Genomic DNA, 22,039 nt, shown 5'->3' on the forward strand with positions numbered 1-22,039 from the left:
TGCTTGGTCATTGCTCTGAATCATCTCAGCCATCAGTCACATATTCTTGCATCGATTGAGCTTAATCTCCAGATGACTTTAAAGTTTTACAGGCTGAAGCAAACACCGAGTTAAAACAAAAAGCAGGAATGTGAAACCCACATAACCCATGGGACAAGCAGAATCAGATTAGCACGTAACAGGCATCTCTCTGTTTAAATTACTCTCTTTAAAATAGTCAACTCAAGATAGGGAATAATTCCTTCGATTTTTCTTTTTTCATTTGATCCTGTCTTGAAGCTACACCTCCAGCATTCAGCCTTACATGCCCATCTCCTCAGTTTGTAGCTCACTCTCAGTTGTGCTCAGGGAAGTCAGAAGTCAGAATGAAAGCAGCCCTCTGCTCCAGGGGATACAGCCCTTTGGCCTATGGGGGCACATTTTGCCCCAGTCCTTACTGCATGCACATCTACAGAGAATGCAATTTCATTTAACTCTGAGGAGCCTATTAATACTGCTTCCACTAGCAAAGTCCAGAATCTGAAGGTAAGGAAGAAACAAAGAAAAATTGTGGCACAATGGCAGGGTTGCCATACATCCGGATGTTCCCAGACATATCTGGAATACTGTAGTCGGCAGCAGTGCCTGGGTGAAAATCCGGATGTATGGCAGCCCATGTTGGCAGTGCTGTTTTTCCATTAAAAAAGGTTAGTAACTTAACCGAATTTTCACTGTTTGAAATATGGCAACTCTACACAATGGCAACTATAAAACAAATAGCACTCTTCCATTGGATCACAGGGGGTGCACAAGGAATTTATTTAGCTCCCCCTGCAAGACACACAATTTTCTTTATGAAAATCCCCACTGCTCTGAAGCTACCGCTGTTATTGTGACCACTACAGCAAAAGAAAAATAGTATGAGTAATTCTATAAATATTTGTCGCTGTGAGGAGCAGTGAACTGAATGTTACAATACAATAACCTCCCTTTGGAAATACATAAAATCTTGGAGTGTACATGTGCGTGTTAGGAAGTGAATCAAGAAAGATGAGTCTTAAATTACATGAAATCTTCCTAAAACTTTACAGTTATTTCCATTTGCTAGAGGATATGCCATTGTAGAAAAGTACATAATCACTTCCCATAACTAGATTCTGCAACAATTTAGTCAATGTAGTAAAACTGCTTGCTATAAAAAAAGGGGAAAACCCCTGCTCTGTCACAAGAGAACCAAAAAAAAGGTAATCATGAAAATCCCCTTGTAAAAGGAGGATCATTTTGACATCTAGCACAATTTAGAAATACCATCTCTGGGCTTTCTGAATTCCCCAGACTGTTATGCAGGGCTAAATTTCTAACTCTTAAATAAAAATCATAGGAACTATGGAGAGTATGAATTTAAGAATGCATTGCTGGTACAAAAACATGTAAATTGGCACAATGATAAAAATACTTAAGAACATAAAGCTATAGAGAAAACAAAGTAACTTCAAAGAAACAGCATCTGTTTTATCCAGGTATAATTCTAATAAAAAATTGTGCAAAAGACAGGAGGAAGAGGCAAGAATAAACACACTGCATTTTTCTATCTGGCATCCGTCTGTCTTGAGAGACAATTGAGTGCACTTATGGGAGTGAAGTCAAACTGCTGCTTTAGCAGCACTGAAGAGACTTTTCTGCCCCTCACTTACCTCTACAGCGTGTACAGAAATTGCCTTCTTGGACCCACTATTGGCCTTGTCCACTTAATCTGTTGGAGCCGGTCTTCACATCAAGAAGTCCCTAACTCACTGAGGGTTTGAGATGCATTGGCTACCCGCACCTAGTTTAGCTGGCTGGTTGAAGCTGTTCCCTTGCTGTGACTGCTGTCACATGCTGACAGCCTCTAGGAGCCACAGGTGAGAGCTGAGTGCAGGGTGGGGACCAAAGGTGGACAAACGACCCCGGAAGGAGCATGGCCTGTCCCCCACCAGGATTGGATTGGATAGTAATGAACAGACAACTAAGCAGAGCACACACACTTCTCTCACCAGAGCCATTAAAGTAGCACTTTAGGCTGTGATAAAATTGTAGTCACACCCTCTGAAGTTATTGATCAGGTTTTTCATTTAGGTTAACCATTACCCACACAACTTTGGCAATGTATGTCCAAACCCCAGAGGAAGGCAAATGCTTTCTGGAACAGTTAAAAAAACCGGATGATGCAGACAGCCAAACAGATAACCCTATTGTAATACTGACCTCAGAAAGTTTCCATGCTAGTTTAGATTGTGGCAATATGAAGAAGATAAGTAGCTTTGCACAGCTGTATTATATTATAAATAATTGCTGAACTTCTGATCTACCTAATTGTATTTTGTTGTAAATGGCTCATTTATAGAGCTTAATCCCTAGACCTGGCCCAGAGAGACGTTTTCCCCCCCCTAAAATGTATATATTTAAAAAGCTTATCCCTCCCCCTCAAATATTAGTTGGAATTGCCTTTTTCTAACCTGGTACATCATTATTCTTCTGTTTTAAGGATCTTATATCTGATATAATAAATGCATACATTGTTCAGGTTGAACAAACTAATTTATAAACTTACACATTGAACACAATATTTGAAATGGTTTTAGAAAAATGAAAAGTTAATGTAACTCAGAATCACATAACTTCAGAAGATTACTAATTAGGAAACTATATTTGCAACAGAACCATATAGCAAACAGGAAGTTGGGGCAAGCCCTATAGTCAACAATTTTTGCCTCCCTTGCAGAAATAAATTGCATTTCATATTTCATTCATTGCTGTTAGTCTGAACTTTTCTTATGAACTTGACCTGCCATCAATATATCCTTTGCCCAGTTCCCCACTCATAGCTCGCCCCCCTTTGGTTCCTGCCTTTGGAATGTTTGATTTATCTTGCATACACTTTTCATAAAAGACATGTCATCTCTCTCTCCTCCTTGTTCCATCTTCTTGCACTTACAAAATTGTGGCTTGATTGCTCCAATTCTGCCTCTGAGTACAGATGAATGGATTTCTCCAATTCCATTCTGTTTTTATTCAACTTCTGTATTATGCCCTGGGGTTGTGCTCTTCTAGGTGCCTTCCAACAGGACAGGAGCATTTCAGAACATTGATAACAGATTTTGCTTTGGTGCAAAAAAGTAAATACAAAATAGTACTTCCCTCAAAGACAGAAAGAATTTCCCAAAGGAATAAACATTTAAGTTGCATTTCTCTAGAAGTGTTCTGAAGCAGAGTTAAAACAAAATATGGTACCTCACTTCCCCTGAAAATCATGCTTATTCTGCTGAAAAGAGAAAAAAACTACTTCCTCCAGAATATACATATTTTCCTCTTTTGATCTGTTTATTTATTTAGATTTTAAAATTGTATTTATTGCATTATATTTAGCACCAAAAACAAGCATTTGCATGTAATACAGGAGCATAATTTATATAATTAGCCAGTTCGCATAATAAGCACATTAGGCCAATCAAATTAAGCTAAATCAATTAGGCTAGTGCCAATTGGACCTTCCTCCCATTAGAAACAGCAGGTACATAGGAGCAATCTGATTGGGATAATGGCAAACTCAAAGGATTAAAGTTCCCTTCCACCCATGCCATGGTCTTAACCTGGCTTCCCTGACCATATTGTTTCCCCACCCCACATGACAAACATCACATGGCCCTGAGAAACAGTACATTTGGCAGAAATACTAATGACAGCTAACCAATAAAAAGTTGAGGGGCTTATTAGTGACACTGATTTTAGTTTAATTTATGAATATCAAACATGCACTTTAATCTTGGATTCAGAGTCTGGGGAGACACACAATAGATTGCTCTTTTTACAGAATAATACAAACTCCATGACTTTTCTCCTGTCAACACTATCATCACAGTTGACAGACATGTTTTAATGCACTATGTGGTTGCAGAAGCCAATTTTATGTTTTTATAAATTTCTATATAAAGAAAACATTTCATTCTTTATTGATATTTTTAAGCTTATCTAGAAGGAGAAGACAAGTTCGGCATTTAAAAATAATCTTTATAAAGAAAACATTTCATTCTTTATTAACATTCCACATTTAAACTGAGATTTGCACGCTGCTTCAAGTGCAAGTGATACGAGTAACACACACACTTTTACTTTATATGGAATTCATTGCTATTTAATAGTAATATCAGCACAGATCATTTTCTTGTGTCTTGCCAATCTATATGATTTCCCACTTCCCACTGTGCCCAAGTGGTAAAAGAACCACTGCATCCATGTCTCCGCTTATGTACCCAACTAACTATGCTCTCTCACTGTCACCATTTCCCCAGACGTGGCTGGTATAGGAGGAAGACTTGATAAGCAGAAGGGCAACAGTCCATGCACATCCTTCCCAGTCAATCCCCATTCTTCAAGTCACCTACAGCTTCAGCTGGAGTGAGAAGCTCAATTGGAGAGCTCTTGCAGTTGCCTAGTGTGATAGCTGTATCTATATCTATGGTCCTTCCTCCCTCCCTACACAGATAGCTTTTAAAAACCTAGAGCTAATTTACACCTCCTGGTACTCTATGGGAAAGTTAGAGGTGCTGAAAAAGCACCAACCATATTGTTTTATCAAGCCGTGATAGTAAAATTTCATTTTAGTTTGACTTTATTTTTGCATGCTATATTCATTAAATGTATTAATTTCATAGGAAAGCAGTAGAAGCAGAAACTGTCTTATTACATGTGAAATTAAACGGATTGCCTTCCAAGGGTTTCTAAGCAAAAACCACAGCTTGAAAACAAATAATTGAAATAGCTTCTCAATGATTCTTGAACATTTTGCGGATTACGACATGGCCCAAATGGAGACGTCGTTTATAGCAGTAGTACACAAGTTTAATAAACAATATAAAATTATCTAAACCAAAAGGAATCTAATTAACATAAGTAAAACTAAATGTAGTATTTGTTGTTTGGCTAATGTATTTGTTACATACAACTTTTTGGACCAACAGTGGTTAGGAACAACATATTAAAATAGGGAGATGTGCAATACTAAGAAAATCTAGCAAGAAATGTAATCACCTGCTTAGCTTAAATGCAAATGGCTACTTTAGGTATGTCCAATGTGCTCCTCAACCCTTTTCAAGAAGACCAAGCATTTTATTAAATTGCTAATTATAGAGTATGTTGTTACTATATTCGCAAGATACTTAGATTTATCTGTGAAAATGCTGCTGCAACTTATGTAACTGTTATTGGGTACAACTGACTTTAGATGCCCTTGGGGGTCAGTTGTTTATTTTGATGGAATATGATTCAGGCTCTGTTCACAGAGTTTTAGCCTAAGGTATTTGTACAGTTAAGCCTAGACTAAAATGAAAAGTTAGAAATTGTGTACGTGCCAAAAAAAATTATTCCCATCCCATAAAATAAAATGAAAGGGTATGTGAAGAGGTTGAACGGAGGACCGAGAGGGATAGAATACAGTGGTACCTTGGGTTACAAACGCTTCGGGTTACAAACGCTTCAGGTTACAGACTCTGCTAACCCGGAAGTAGTACCTCAGGTTAAGAACTTTACTTCAGGATGAGAACAGAAATTGTGCAGCAGCGGGAGGCCCATTAGCTAAAGTGGTACCTCAGGTTAAGAACAGTTTCAGGTTAAGAACGGACCTCTGGAATGAATTAAGTTCTTAACCAGAGGTACCGCTGTATATTAAATTCAAAGCCCCAGTTGTTCTTCAAACAAAGCGCATTGTCAGCAAATCATTTCGACAGAAAAATGGTTAATGAATACTAGTGCTTATATGTGGACTGAAAACAATGAACTTTCAGCCATAATTTTTGGGCAGGATTCATCGAACCAGCCCTGTGAAGGACTTCTGGTCGTGCAATAGAACTTTCCTTCTCCCCCTACATGCCCCCCCAATTGTCTCGGAGGCGGTTGGGAGAACCCCAGAATAGTGTGTGGTGGGAGGAGAGGGGGAATGATCTACCTAGCAAGCTACAATGCTCACACAGAGAGAACAATGAAGGAGAGGGCTATGTTCTGCTCTCCACAATTGGTGGCAGCCATATTTCTAAATACCAGTTGCTGGAAACCACAGGAGGGGGGCAGAGCTCTTGTGCTCAAATCCTGCATGCTAGTTTTCCACAGGCATCTGGTTGGTTAGATGGGCCATTGGCCTGATCCAGCAGGCTCTTCTTATGTTCTTAACAGTTAGAAGAGTGCAATATTGAATTCCACCCTTTAGTCTAAAAAAATCTTGTCAAGCAAAGGTACATAGACCTATTATAGTATATACATAATTGTTCTGAATATAGGGTATTTGATTCATAGGGGTTTTTTTAAATTCTCATAAATGTCTACCTCCTCACACTCAGCCAAGCAACGGAGGTTATCAGACAGAAAACATCAACAGAAATTCTGCTCTTAACACATTGCATATTTTATTTGCTATTCTTTCTGTAACTGGGGTTTGTTTTTTGGCAACATGGGAGAAACTGGTGAAAACTATAAATAGTGATTTAATCTAACTGAGCAATTTTAGCATCACATTAACTTTAATCCCTAGTTAATGCACAAAGAATGAAAATATGCTAACACATGACAAGGCATAGTAATATGATATATGCAAACATCTCAGGTGAAATGAGGCATGAGGTATATCAAATTTTTCATTCAACAAGTCCTTCTGCTACAGTTATCCACAAAACAGTTTTATTGCTTGAACTATTCTGCTGAATGCATGACCATTTGAGAAGTTTGATTTATAAACAGCATAAAATGAAATTTCATTTATTCTCCTAAGAAATGAAAGTGACTGTCAGCTCTCAGACTGAATCCTTCTAGACAAACCCTTCTTCCATTTTGTTTTTATTAAAAGTATTTTTATCCTGCCTTTCTATCGAAATATACTTAGGTTACAAAAAAGTATTTAAAATCAAAGAATCTCATACCATATTTACAGAAATGACCAAATAAAAATGGAAAAAAGCAGAAAATATACCTAAGAGAATAAACAGCAGCATGCAACTAATCATACAAAAAGTAGTAGATGGTAAGTAACTATAACATACTATATTTCCAAAGAAAAAGGTGTTTGCTCTCTGCTGGAGGGAAACTGGCAGGTCCCTGGGGAGATAACAGTTCTAAAGACTAGGGACAATCACCAATTATGATGATCTGAGTACTGGGCAGCTTGCTTTAGGAGTATATGGTCCTTCAAATATCAACCCACATCTAAAGGCTATCCTTGCCCATGTCCGGGAGATAAGAGCTCATTCTGGCAAAGACCAGATAAGGCTGGTAACATGTTTCTAGAGTATATTACTTCAGACTGCAGATAGTAATTCACATGGTTGAAAGACCCTCCATATCTCTGCACAAACAGAACCAGGTAATGGACAGAAAGGTTTTATCCCTGGCATGCTAGTTTTTATGCAAGGGAGTGTTCTCATACAAAGGAAGATAACAGTTGTGTAAGTCCCAATATGCATCCTGAAGTTGTGTAGGCCAGACACAGTTTTGCAACCTAATCTGCACTTTTGTGAGAAGTAGGCTTAAATTACTCTAATACAGATGTTCACCAGTCCTTGGCTATGAGTTTTTGCTAGCTCATAAAATTCTGAACTCAAACTGCAAGCTGCATTCTGATTTTAAATGCACCATGTCTTTGAACTGTGCTCCATTTGATTGTCCTTCTATGATAGTTATGAGATTCTGTGAACATCAGCTGAAACAAGTGAGCAATATCAATCATGGGCAGGCAATTCCCAGTAAGCCTGCAATACTTTGTCCTTTTCGCCTTGGAACATCTACGTTAAAACAGCCTAGGACAGCAATGTGTTTTAAGTGTTTGCTGCCAGCATCAATCCTCTTAGAAGAAAGCACTTGGTTAACAAACCCTTGTTACAGCTTGGGGTTTGTCTGGAATGAGATAAACCATGAGCCAAGGTTCAGATGATATGCTAAGCCAAATCATGGCTTGGTTTAACAATGAAAAGGACAAGGGAAGAGCAAAGCAGATGTTAGCATAGTGTGACTTAACATGATATGTAAAAACAAACAAACAAAAAAATTCCTTCCAGTAGCACCTTTAAAAAAAATTTTTTTTGTTTGTTTTGACTATGGCAGACCAACACGGCTACCTATCTGTAACTGGAACTATGATATGTAAAGTAGGCCTGTGTGTAATTCTTTACTCAGGAGTATTTTCATTATTATATATTTTTTTAAAAAAAGTTCATAGCAAAAGTTCTTAAAGTGCTTTGAAAATTCACTGTTGTTTGATTGAAGAGGAAATATTGAAACCTCATTATGAAACTTGTTACCCAACCATATCCAACCACTGAAATATCTTTGCTGCCCATTATCCTTCAGCACTCATAATAATAACCTGGTTTTGCCATTTTAAATTGTTTATGTATCTGCATGTGGACAAGCCAATAAGTAGTCAGTTAATGAATAATGAGCACAATATTGTTCAATATAAATGAGACAACCTAATTAAGAGCAAATGAGGTTGAAGCCACTTTATCCCTCACCTGCGAAGGGGGCTTGTTAATCAGTTGCCTTTTTCCTGTCCTTTGTGTTCTTGTGCAGTTTTTAGGGCTTGATGTTAGAATTCCTATCTATAGTACCTCAGGTATGTTACTGGATATGTAGGTAGTCCCCATGTAGCCATTTTGTAGTATGATCTGTTATGGTAGATGATGGGGTTCTGGTAAAAAACCAAAGGAAATCATGCAAGTCTGGGCTCACCTTTGATCTGCAGCTCTGGATCAAATCTATTTTTCCAGAGATATTTTACTTATTATTCACAAATACCAAAGAGCAGAAATGTCTATAAAGAGTTTTGGCATTGGTCTTTTAATTGACAACCTCCCTGCAGGCATCTTGAAAATTAATAAACAGTCATAATGAAACTGCACATTAAGGCAATGATCTTTGAACTACAGTACTATGCAGGAAGAATCAAAAGGACTCCCCTGGGTAAGAAGCATAGCATGAGCGGGAGGAGGTTTGGCAAAAAGAAAAACAGGGTTAGGCAGAACTTTGAATATTGTAGTCTTGCTTGTCTGATGTTAATGTTGGTGTTTGTTTCATTTGAATTTACTGTTGTGGTGCTTCTGGGACAGAGTGGGCAAAAGATGAAAATGAATAAATGAGAATAGACTGCAGCTTACAATTATATTATGAGAAAAATGCAATTGGACGTTGTGATTTATTTTGTTTAACTTGAATGCTGTCTTAACTTGCACTTTGTTTAATTTGTGTTAAGGTCCTCTCTTTATTTTGCAAGTACTCCAAAGCTGACGTTCTCCTACATGTTTTTGATTCAGTGCTCTATGTACTGTTAATTCCTTTCCCATGTAAAGCATATTATACAGATACGGTAGATTAATTTTTACAGCCCAAACACACTTTTCACTTTCCACATTCAAAGATTGATTTTGAATGGGCTGTGAATCACAGTTTATTAGACATAGTCTTTTTACTGTATTATTATCCTTGTATAATAAAGTCAAGTGGTGGTCCCTAAATAAGACAAACATATCTGCTGGGCAAACTTTTAAAAATCTGTGAAATGCAATATTATATATGATTCTATACACACATATAGGTACTATGTATAACTAACTGTGTTACTGTATATAATTATATTTTCAAATGACTTTTGTTGGGATCCTGTTGGGAGCAGTCAGTGAGGGTGGATGGTGCTGCATACCTGGCCTCCCGGCTACTTACTGGGAGAGAGGGGGGTGAAGAGGTGGGGAGATCTGCACTGTGAGATGCATTGGTGGAGACAATGTGGTGCTCCTGCTCATGGGCTCTCACAGTGCCAACTTCCCTACATACTACATGCTATTCTATAACAATTTTAAGGAAATCAATAATGATGCATATCCTGTCACTTTTGGCATTTTTAATGAAATGCAATTCTAGTGTTTATTATCTAACACAGGCGCCTTTTTAGAATGATTCCTTGGAGAAGTAAATATGGAACATTTGACTGGTAAAATTTCATGTGGATTTTTCTAGTTCCTGGCCATGTCCTCAGACACCCATGTATATTTTACAATTCATAAAGTAGCTGGCTTAGTTCAAACTTCTTGGTTTAAAGTAGCCATATTTTAAATGCATATTTAGTATCAACAGTTATCCCAATATTCCAAATCCAAGAAAGCTTCATGAGATAACATTGCTTTTGAGTAGCAGACAATTGCACAGGGGGAGTTCTTCGGTTTTGTCATGAAGAAGCTTGAAAAAGAAAATAACCCTGAAATCAAAATCATAAGCATTCTGAAGAAAGTTCTTTTCTACAGAAAAATACTCATGGGTCAAAGAAAAACACAGCTATTAAAGTTTCTGAATAATTTGATTCAATTCCGCTAAATATTTTTGTATACTTCCATAACCCAAAAATTTGGTCTCTGCCATGAAATTCTCTTGCTCTTGAGTGATACCAGGGGTCATCAACCTTTTTCAGCCGTGGGCTGGTCCACCATCCCTCAGACCATGTGGTGGGCTGGACTATATTTTGAAAATATATATGAAAGAATTCCTATGCCCCACAAATAACCCAGAGATGCATTTTAAATAAAAGGACACATTCTACTCATGTAAAAACACGCTGATTCCCGGACCGTCCGTGGGCTGGATTGAGAAGGCGATTTGGCCACATTCGGCCCCTAGGCCTTAGGTTGCCTACCCCGATATAGACTTTAGTGCAGTAACTCCCCCCCCCCCAGCTACTTAAAAAACCAAACAAACTGACGCGCTATTCATCACTTGTAATTTCTCATTCACTATCTAGTAGTAGGTATAGTGTAGAAAGCATTCAGATGCTATAAAATAAACAAACCAAAACAAAGCTATGTGTTAGCAACAATTTGAAGTGTAAGACAAATGTTACCAAAGAAAGATGGAACCCTTGCTGTCTTTCAGGGAAAAGAAATGCTTCACATTTATTGTGCAAAAAAAAAAGGTTAAGAGTGATGCTCAGAACCCCAGGAGCAAAGTTTTGTAGGAAGAGGGAAGAATGCTAAAATATCACCCTGCTAATTATAAATGGCAGTTATAATCAGCTAATTGGAAATACAGCAAAATATACAATGCAATCTAGTACCTCACATACATGAACATTTGTAGTCAGTAAATTACAAGTTGAAGCTAAAAGCAATTTTTAAGTACCTGCAAAGTACAGTTCATCATCCGTACAATGTAATCGAACTGCTGATGATCCAGTATAGCTCGATTTTGCTGAACATGTAGGCTTAGTTCCTGTGTCAAACATTGCCGTGCTGCTTTTCCTTTTAGGGCTCTCAGTGCAGCAGGCAGAGTCTATATAGAGAAAAATGTATTCCAATTGCACAAAACATTAGTTTAATTGAGTTCTTTACTAATACTTGGATTATATGTAAATAAAGTAAACCAAATCAACAAAGTCTCTAAACGATCAGCATTTAAGCTAGTGTTAGGTTTAAACTCTTTAAACTCTCCCAGATTTTCATATACAGTGGAACCTTGGTTCTCGAACGGCTTAGCTGATGAACAAATTGGCTCCCGGACACCAAAACCTGGAAGAAAGTGTTCCGGTTTTTGAATGTTTTTCGGAAGCCGAACGTCTGGTGCAGCTTCTGCTTGAGTGAAGGATGCTCCTGCAGCCAATCGGAAGCCACACTTTGGTTTTCGAACGTTTCGGAAGTCAAACGGACTTCCGGAATGGATTACGTTCTAGAACCAAAGTACCACTGTATTCCTATTTCCTAACCGAACAACATTTTCATGCTAAATTATAAAACTGAATGAAATGTGGGGGCTTAGAGAAGGAACTTCTTGGTTGTGGTCTCAAAAGTTAAGGAGTATGCAACATACTGAGACATGGCAGTGCCCAGTCTTGTAGGTTTTAATGAATGTGTGAAACGCACTGCTCTTTCCACAGACTTTAAAGATGTTGTATAAGTAGTCATATGACTGAGGGTGGAATTCAACATTGTGCTAGGGAGATTGTTCTTCATCAGAAGCATTTCTGCTTGCCCAATGGAATGATTTCCCACCTCTTTCCCTTATGCACTCTTTCTAGAGTTTCTCCTGACCCTCTAGAGTAGATTTGGGTGTGTATGCAGAGGGAAGGCAAGTGAAAATAGTGCCAGTAGGAACCCTTGTGCTGGCTTCCACTAGTAGAGTGGGTTAATTGATCTAGCCCTTAGTTCTTTAGGACATTGATTTGTTTGTATTAATAAAATAAAGGCAATATCCAAAGATGCCTGCCTGCTTCCACAACAAAAATCTATTTGCACAACAGTATTTCCTGTTTCTCTTCTCCCTGTTCCAACCCTTCATACCTTCAAAGTCTGTCTCCAGCTTTGAAGTAAGGGAACAAACCAACCTGAAGCTGGAGACAGACTTTTAGGGTATGAAGGGCTGGAGCAGGGAGAAGAGAAACAGGAAATACTGTTTGGACCTGGTTGTTCACCGGGTGGAAAAGAAGAAAAATTACTTGGGTGGAGGAGTGACCTCTCTATGTATAAGGTAAAGAAAAACAGGGAAGATTTGCGGGGTGGGTGGGTTCCATGTACAGAAATGTAACAGAGAAGGGGCAAACAAGAGGGTGAGGTAAGATTCCAATTTTAATTTAGAGTAAAAAGGAATCCACATATTCACATGCACTGCCTCCACCCTAACTGGTACCTCAGTACTTTCAGTCTGATACTTGATGAAGAGGACAATGAATAAATGAAAAAGGACTGCAATCTGGCAGGAGTAGTAAAGAGGTCAATCACTTAACATGTATGAGTTTAACTTGGAAGTACTCCTCAAATAGTTTAGCAGAATTTTTTATTACCTTTTCAGTCTCCAAAATTTTATTTTCAAATATAAAAGAGATGCAGTTTCTAACAACTTCCAGCCTTTGTGCACTGTTGAAAACCGTACTTGACTTTTCTACTATGGAAACTAACAAAGAAAGAAGTAGAAACATATGTGAAACAATTTCTTGTAAAAACCATCACTAAAGAGCTATTGCATTAGAAACATTCCTAGAATAACTCCTAGGGTATCTTTGTTTTATTTTGCTACATTTGTCCTCATTAAATGCGCAGAAGAACACAACCCTATTAATGCACAGTCACGTCTATCATATTGATACGTGGGCAGACTTGACTGACATTTTCCCCCCAAAGAGGAAAACTGTGCAAGCATGTCAGAATTTAAAATCCATATGAATTTGGCAGGGAATATTCAGGAGCAAGAACAAGCAGAAATCTGGCATTTTGATGATCAATTTCCCCTGCAAAACCCTTGTGAATTACGGGTTATACTCCTTTACGGAAGTAAGATACCTGGGATTCCAGCAGTGGAGAATTAAAAGGGATTTGGGGGCCAAGCCAGGGCAAATAATGAGAAATGCCATTGGCTTTTTGAAAACAATGGCACCCTGGGGATTCCCCTAGCAGAGAAAACTGTGTCTTACCGTTAGAAATCCAGCATGACACATGGCCCCAAATGAACAGCTCAGGGCCCATGCCAAAGTAGGCATCCTTATTTCAACCACCGTATTACCCAAATTGTCAAGAAAGCAGTCCTCAACTGCTGAAAACAGTCTAATATGTAATAATGACTCAAGTTAGTTAATGCACTGATGATGGTAAGGACAAATAGAAAAGATGGCTGGCTAACTGGTATAGCTATTATGGCAGTGGGGAATCCATTAGCAATGCAGAACCCTGCACACACGATAGGCTATGTAGCGAATACTTCCGTGCTTTAATAGAATAACTGTCAGCTCTTGTACGTTGGGTGGGAGGATCTAAGCACCTCAGAGGAGGGTAGGACACAGACCTATTCAACAAACTAATATGAACACAGAAATATTTATTTTGATACCACAGAGTACACTTATCTATTTTCTTAAAACTGCTACTTCCCATCACATCAAAATATATTCCACAACCATAAGAACTCATAGATACCTAAAGATAGGACTACTGTTAATGACAACTTTATTCTTATCATTAAACAAGTCAGTGGTTTATTTTGATGGCTAAAGTGTTACTCCCTTCTTAACTGTGAAACCCTCATCACCTTGAATCAATGTGGGAAAACGTATGAAAATATCCACATTTATCCTTTCAGGAGAAATTGTTACAGCAGAATTAAACATAGGGTGGCTTCTCTTACCAACAGGTGGGCCAGCAGGAACAACACATTTCCTTTCCACACGAGAAGCAGGTGGTGCACTTTGGTTCTTAGCCAAACTTTCCTGGATTAGATCCTGAACATGATTCTCATTAATCTTGGGGAAAGGAAGTACATGAACTCGCAGGTGAGATCCTTCCGTAGGTCGTGGAACTTTCTGGAATGCCATGTGAGGATTTGGATTCTCCTGAATTAAAATAAACACTACTTGAATTAAGGTATTCAGTACTTTCTATCAATATTTTATAACAATACAGAGTATCATCTTGGTATCTAAACCAATAAAAGACTTATTTGACATATTATTTCACTTAGCAAAAGCGTGGAAGTGATTGTGTAACCCTAAGAGGAGTATCAAGCCTTCACTAGTAAAAACTTAAGCACATTTGATTTAAGCATGTGCATAACACATAAAATAAATGAAAGTGCTCCATTTGAATGTGCTTCACTTTGGATTGAGCCCAAAGTATTCTTTTGTGTTTCAAAAACATCAAGTTTGTAGCTTATTGGAAAGTAATAAAACTTTATGCACTGTCTTTGTGTAGAATTTTAAAATGACTAATGCTCCATCACAAATTCATGTAACTGTAATTTTTCAATGTTCATTTTTATAAGATCAACCTTTAAAAACAAAAAACAAAGTTGTAAGACAAGGCTAAGCTTGTATAATTCTGAAACTGAATAGATGTGCAATCCAATCCTCTTCTATACAGCACATGCAATTTTCCAAAATGATTAATACTAGTTCACAAAGCAAAAATTATACAATGTAAAAGTATGTACACTGTGTTTTTATGCTGCAGTATATGAACTGTGGGTAGTCCTATAATCTTTATGCTATAGCAAAACATTTCTGTTCTCACTCCCTACAACTTTTATGTGGTTCACAACAATAACATAAATTCACACAAACTATTTTTATAACAGTGTTGATTTAAAATTTTAGTGCTAAAATACAATCACAATACATTGAACCCAGAACATCACATCAGCTGGGCATACAATAACACTTAACTGTTCTTTCAGACAGTGTTTATTTAAATTATAAGCCTCATTTCAAGCTTATTTACACAGAAAAACTCTCACAGGGGATTTTAACCTCACCTCCTTTTTCACTTTTCCATGTGTGCTTGCAACAAATCTTTGACACACACTATCTCTACAATATTGTTTATACAGCCACTCATCTCACTTGTCCTTTTCCATCATTTGATTTTGGCCTTAATTTAACACACTGCTTCTGTTTTAATTTTGTTTACATGAGTAATCTCATCATAAGCGACTCTGTAAAGAAGTCATTCAGTCTCACACTAAAGCAACACTTTCCCCAAAACAGCACAATAATTAAACTCACAGGAACATGCAATGGCCATTCTGAGGCTGTCCCCAGACATCTTCTCCCTCTCTCAGATTTTAATCACAAATGGCACAATTCTAGCTATCAGCAATTCAGTGGTATGGTAGAAAAGATTGTGTTAATGAAGGTTTATTCCCATTTTCCATTGTTGGGAACCCAGAGCTTAACAAAAATAATGATGAGCCTTTGTCTCATCCACATACACACACCTCAGCTGGAAAGTCTCCAGAAACATAAATGTAACAATAATGATATCCTACAGATCACAATACATCTGCTCCGTTGACACACAGAACAACAATAGCTGTCATACTTTCAGTATTGAAGTAGTTCTAGGGTTGCTCAAAAATGGCATTGGTTCTGGTTAGTAAAGTCAAGCAGAAACTATTGTTCCAAGCAAGAAAGTAGAAGCCACAGATACACAAGTAAGGGGACTAGTTTCATCTTACTTTATCTATATGGCTCCCATTTCTGGGCATGGTTTTGGTTGTTGCATATCTGACACAACTTAAAAGTAAGTGGCATATTTAACTAATATTAAGAAAAGATACCTTGAGTTAGGTTCAGTGTAAATGGGTCTCCAAATGCAATAATCATTGCAGTTAAGTTATACAAACAAGTACCGTATTTTTCGCTCTATAGGATGCACTTTTTCCCCTCCAAAAATGAAGGGGAAATGTGTGTGCGTCCTATGGAGTAAATGCAGGCTCCCTGGCTTCAGCGATAGCAACGCGAAGCCTCCAAAGCCTGCGCTCCGGAGGCTTCGCGTTGCTTTCGCTGAAGCCAGGAGAGTCTGGTCTTTGAGGCTGGCAGTGGAGGAAAGCAGCGCTTCCCCCCACCGCCAGCCCAAGAGGCTCAGGGGGCAGCAGGAAGGTGCGTGACGCCTTCGCGCTGCTCCAGGACCTGGTGTGGAGGCTGGCGGTGGGGGGAAAGCAGCGCTTCCCCCCGCCGCCAGCCCCACAACTCGGTCGAAAAGCCCGCAGGAGCCGCACGCTCTTTAAAGGGTTCACGGCTCCTGTGGGCTTTTGCGGGAGATGGGGAAATTCCCCCACCTCCTGCAAAAGCACACAAAAGCCGCACGCTCTTTAAAGGCTGCGGGCTTCTGCAGGCTTTTCAACGAGGTGGGGGAATTCCCCCACCTTGTAGAAAAGCCCGCAGGAGCCGCGCAGCCTTTAAAGAGTGTGCCGCTCTTGGGGGCTTTTCCCCAAGGAGGGAGAAGGGACTGACTGGCCGAGTCAGTCCCTTCTCCCTCCTGTGGGCTTTTGCGGGAGATAGGGGAATTCCCCCACCTCCCGCAATAGCAGGGAGGTCTGGGAGAAGTGCACAGGCTGCATGCAGCCTGTCCGCTGCTCCCAGAGTTGGGGGGGGGATCATATTTTTTCTTTGATTTCCCCCCCTGAAAACTAGGTGCACCCTATGGTCAGGTGCGCCCTATAGAGCGAAAAATACGGTAACTATATGTATAGCTTCAACATACATTCAAGGCTAATTCTATTTAAATTTTCACTGCTTCAATGATTCCTATTTAAATTTCTACAGCTTCAATAATTTGAAGTGAAACATTATTCAGTGACATTATAATATGTGAATGCTTTGTACTTACATTTTTTAACAGCTGGTCTGCAAGTTCTCTGACATGCTTTAACATTTTTGATGAATTGCTTTCCTCAGATTTAATTCTCTCTACTTCAAATGCTACCAACTTAAAGGGAGAAAAAGGTTTTAGTTGAAAAAAATTAATTATTTTCTGGAGAGTAAAGTAACTCTTTTCAGGATCTAAAATAAAGTTTAGTATAATGAAGACTTTGAGAAACAGTCCTGCTGCCAATGACCCCAAACCAGAAGCTGCAACTGGCAGAAGACTGGCTCAGCCCCACTAATCTACACAAATAGAGGCTTGGTCAGTCTGAGTTGTCCATTTTGGACATTCATGAACCAGACTTTGAGCTTGACCGGGCACTCTTCAATCCAAGAAAGGACTTGTATGCTACATTATATGGTACTTTTACTGTTGTCCACTGAAACACCTTCTGCATGCACCCGCATTTCCCAGGATTCATATATGCTGGTTTATTGCCCAGTCATGAATTTGAAACCAACACTCCTCTAATGAAAAGACAAGTCTGTCCCATCATATTGCGCACATCATGCAACATCTCTAACTTTGCTTTTGTGGAAACAGACTCCAGAAGTAGAATATTATATTTAATGAACCATTTCTAATCTGGTAGTATAGTTCTTTAAAATAATATTGACAAATGTCAATTCATATAGCACATTTAATATGCTAAGCAATATTATTATTATTATTCATTAAATTTCTATACTGCCTTTCATCCAAGGATCACAGGGCAGTTTAGAATATAAAAACACAAAAATATGTAACACAGTAACAAAAATATATATGAAAATCCCCCCCCCCTTTCAGTTAAAAGGCCATAAATTGTTTAGTTAGCCGAAGGCCTAGGGGGAGAGGAATGTTTTTGCTTGGCACTTTAATATATGAACCTTCCTGGGGAAAGTATTCCACAAGCAGGGAGTCACCACAGAAAAGGTCCACTCTTGTGTAGCCACCCTTCGGACCTCAGATGATGATTGCCGGGTGTGGGTCGGTTCAATATGCAGTTCATGTTTTAAATACAAGCTATATTGCTACAGGAATGTTTTGTCAAAATCTGTTTTTGTGTGTATTATATTCAGCATTCAGAAGTGTACACAGCAAATCAACAAAACAAACTGATTGCAAGGGAGCATAGAAACACCGTAAATAAATAAACATGATTCCCCAATAGTTCATTATTCTTTTTTATAAATTGTAAAATTTATGGCACTAGTCATGCCAGTTATGAAAACCCAACTGTTTTATTTTAAAAGCAACATTTGCCCATTCCCATTTCTTCTCTGCATTAACAAACTCCCATAAATGTCATACAGAAAGATTTGTAGGAGTATGTAAAACCATGTTATAATATTGCCATTGCAATTTTTAAAGATTCTAAACTGTCTGTAACATGCAGTAGTCACTTTTTATTTATTACGACAGAACTTGCAATATGTTCTCATGCATTCATTATGCCTGGGAATATTCCCATTGTTTCCACACCTTTTTTTAAGAACTTAAAATCATTTTCGTAAAAAAAAATGCATTCAGCAGAAAAAATCCCAATTTTTTCCAGTGAAATTATTTGCAGGAAAAAATGTAATGACCACACAAAAGGAGTGCTTCAGAGGTAATTCACTGCAGAATTTTTCACAATGATATATTTCATAATGGGGAATCAGTGTGGTATAGTGGTTAGAGCATTGGAACTTGGGAGACTAGGGTTCAAATCCACACTCAGCCATGAACCTTGGGCTAGTCACTGCCCAGCCTACCTGACAGAATTGCCCTGGGGATAAAAAATGGAGGGGGAGGGAAGAACCATGTATGCCATTTTCTTCATTGGAGGAAAGGTGGGGTATAAATGTAATACACAAATAATGTGACAAAAGCATTATTTTTATGACAAAAAAAATTGTTACAGAAATTTAAGTATGAATATTTTCTCTCACTTTCATATTTCTTTTAAAATGTTTCTACCTCATCAAAGAGATCACAGGATCTGTAAGGAGGACCTCTCTCTGACACAAAACCAGCAAATGCCATTCCATTCAGGATTTTGGTAAGAAAATCATTCTCAATCAAGCCTCTCTGGCCCAAGAAGGCTGCCTGCGGAAACAAGTAAATGTTAACCATGTAAACACATTTTTTCATATCATTGTACTTAAGAGTCAAAACAAGCAAACACAAAAAGATGGTTGCAATAGAAAGTAAGATACAAAAGCAAAGAATGAGCGCCTAACGCTTTTTATAAAACCAAACAGTGAACTTGCATAGCATCAAGGTTACTGTAAACAGAAAATTTTCCATCAACACACACATTCTCATTCCAAATATGTTTGGAATGCATTCAGAACTCTGTTTTCTTTCAGCAAACAAAATTATGCAAGGTAAGATGTAAAAGTTACACATTAAATGCATTTAACAGCTATGGGGTAAAAAACAACAACTAACTAGTACTAAAGCAAAATTAGGTGACGATACAAACATGAGCGTTTTCAATCTTGGTACTATTTGAGGGGTTTTTTGAACCACCTAATATGATGGCTCCCTTCCCCTTCTTCTAGGGCATTGGAGCATGCAATAGGACAAGTAAAGATGGAATGTGGGTGGGGCAGACTTGTGCTATAGAAGGTCAGGGGGAAAGTCTGTTGGAAAAACAACTTGGCAGATGAGTTTTGCTTCATGCTCAATGTCCGGTTGAGGTCAAAAAAATCCCCCCCAATGGTCAAGTAGGCTAGGAAATGCTAGCTTGTTTATTCTTCCTTATTTTGGCTCACTTGCTGGAGCCATCTGGATTATTTTACAAAACTATTCACTGAATTGTGAATTAACATTTAATATGATACACATTATTCACTCCTAATCTCTGCTAGTTGCACATTGTTATCAACTGGATGGTGCATGTTAATGTGTTGGAGGTTAATGAGTGTACAACTGTTGCTTTAAAGAGCAAAGGGGTAGACAAAGTGATCACCATTTCATTTTTTAGTTTAACTGCTATCTGTAGGCTAAAGTATCATTGTAATTATCATTGGCATGCAGAAAAAACATTATCAGGATTCAGCAAACTAATCTACAGTGGAGTATCAAACCACATCACTGACCTATGCAAGACAACTGCTGCACTAATAATGCTAAGACTTTTTTAACCTCTTAAAACAAAAAAAATGCATGATCATCTAGAAGCTGATAACTTAGCTTTGCTTTTACCTTGTGAAAGTTTATGACAGGTTCTGAATGAATCCTGATTAGCTGAAGACAAGATCTATATCCTTGGAAAAGCTGTGCAAATAACCTAAGAAAGACACCTCGCACTTCTTTATCCTGTGAAAAGACAAGCAAGTTGAGTGCAACTATCTCCTATTAAACACAAACTAACAGAAAAATGCTTCCTCTATCTTTAGGCGTAACATACCAAGAGGCGCAACTGGTATGGTCAAGTGTAAAAGTATAAAATCCTTTCATATGAACTCCAATGGCCCAATAAAAAACAACAGTCAGAGTGTGACATCTTTGTAGTGAAGTTTAACATCTAAAGTACATTTTAGAAAGATCTTTCATTAGGTCTTGAAAGGTGAAAGATTTACCTTTCAGTTAGGAATAAAAATGTTCCAAGCTTAGCCTAAACCAGAATTTAACCTATTTCTACTTCTGGACAGCTTCTTGCCAGAATGGATGGTATCACAAAGAGTAATACTAACAATGCCTGGGCTTTGTTACTCATACCTTCTGAGGTATTAAATCTACCTGACATTTAAGGATAAGGAAACATGATGATTCCAATCAGTCTCCTGAGCTCTGTCTTGTTCTCTGATTCTCCCGCTTCATCCCTTTGCACATCAAGAAAGTAAGTGGTGCCCAAGCAGGTGGGAAATCCAGATTATCTGTATGAGCAGCAGTTTGGCTGCCAGAAGGATCTATCATCAGTAATCAACTCAGGAAGAAGAAGAAGAGCACAAATCTGCATGTTGAGATTCCTGCATTGCAGGGGGTTGAACTAGATGGCTCTCAGAGTCCCTTCCGACTCTATCACTCTTTGATTCTTATTAGTTTTCCATTATAAATACAGTATTGTGTATAAGTGGTATTCTGAATTTGCATTAGTGCTAAATTTCAACGATAAAAAGTACAATGCGGGCTTACATCAGAGGACACTGATGAGGTACTGTATAACCTCATAAACCAGTATAAAGATATAGGATGCTAGTCCTACGTAGAGTAGACGCACTGAAATTAATTGGTATGATGGCCATTAATTTCAATGTGTCTACTCTGAGTAGAACTTGGTTGGATACATTGCCTTGTCAGATAGTGCCTTTCAATTTAACAGCAATTGTAAAAATAATAATGTTAAAATGAAATGATGAAAAAATGTAATAATTATAAAGTATTTATGAAGAATACAGTAAAAGGAAAACCTTCATTTCAGGAAAAGCATTATTTTTTCTGTTTATTACAAAGCTAGAAATAACTGGGTCTTACCAACATTTTGGAATGTGACAGAGCTGTTCGAGGAGGAGGAAATGCATAATCTGCTGTTTCCAAATCTGGATGTAAAACCTACAATTTTAAAGAACAAAAATTCAAAGGAAGCACTCTGTTGGCAACATTTTCCTAAGTTTATTTTTCTTAATATAGACCCTTCCACAAACATATTTCATATTAAGCCTGACAGCAAAGGCTTGCATCCCATTTAGATCCTTACCTCCCTACTCCTATGAGACTGAACAGACAAAAAGACTCTAAAAAAAATATCAAGCAATGACCAGTAAGAAAATAATTATAGCTCAACAATAAAGCAACTCTTAACAATAAAGCTATTGGTCTTTTAAGTCTGTAAAGGGGGAAACAGGACAGACAGAGTTGAAGATGTATGTAACAAGGGGTATAAAACAAATAAATGTTTCCTTTAC

General features: G+C 38.1%; 1 protein-coding gene across 5 annotated transcripts in view; it reads right to left on the bottom strand.

Moving 5' to 3' along the window:
- Window positions 1-22,039, bottom strand: part of SBF2 (SET binding factor 2) — a 233,040-nt gene that overhangs the window by 64,128 nt on the left and 146,873 nt on the right. For all 5 annotated transcript variants that reach the window (XM_083595457.1, XM_083595458.1, XM_083595460.1 and 2 more), the window contains 7 exons: window positions 21,609-21,686; window positions 20,337-20,450; window positions 19,104-19,232; window positions 17,127-17,225; window positions 14,149-14,353; window positions 12,815-12,924; window positions 11,161-11,310 (listed from right to left, as the gene is read on the bottom strand). In XM_083595457.1, coding sequence (XP_083451583.1) covers window positions 11,161-11,310; window positions 12,815-12,924; window positions 14,149-14,353; window positions 17,127-17,225; window positions 19,104-19,232; window positions 20,337-20,450; window positions 21,609-21,686 — 885 coding nt within the window. The remainder of the gene's footprint in view (window positions 1-11,160; window positions 11,311-12,814; window positions 12,925-14,148; window positions 14,354-17,126; window positions 17,226-19,103; window positions 19,233-20,336; window positions 20,451-21,608; window positions 21,687-22,039) is intronic.

This window comes from Podarcis filfolensis, assembly GCF_964270895.1.
Source record: "Podarcis filfolensis genome assembly, chromosome: 1".
NCBI lineage: Eukaryota > Metazoa > Chordata > Lepidosauria > Squamata > Lacertidae > Podarcis > Podarcis filfolensis.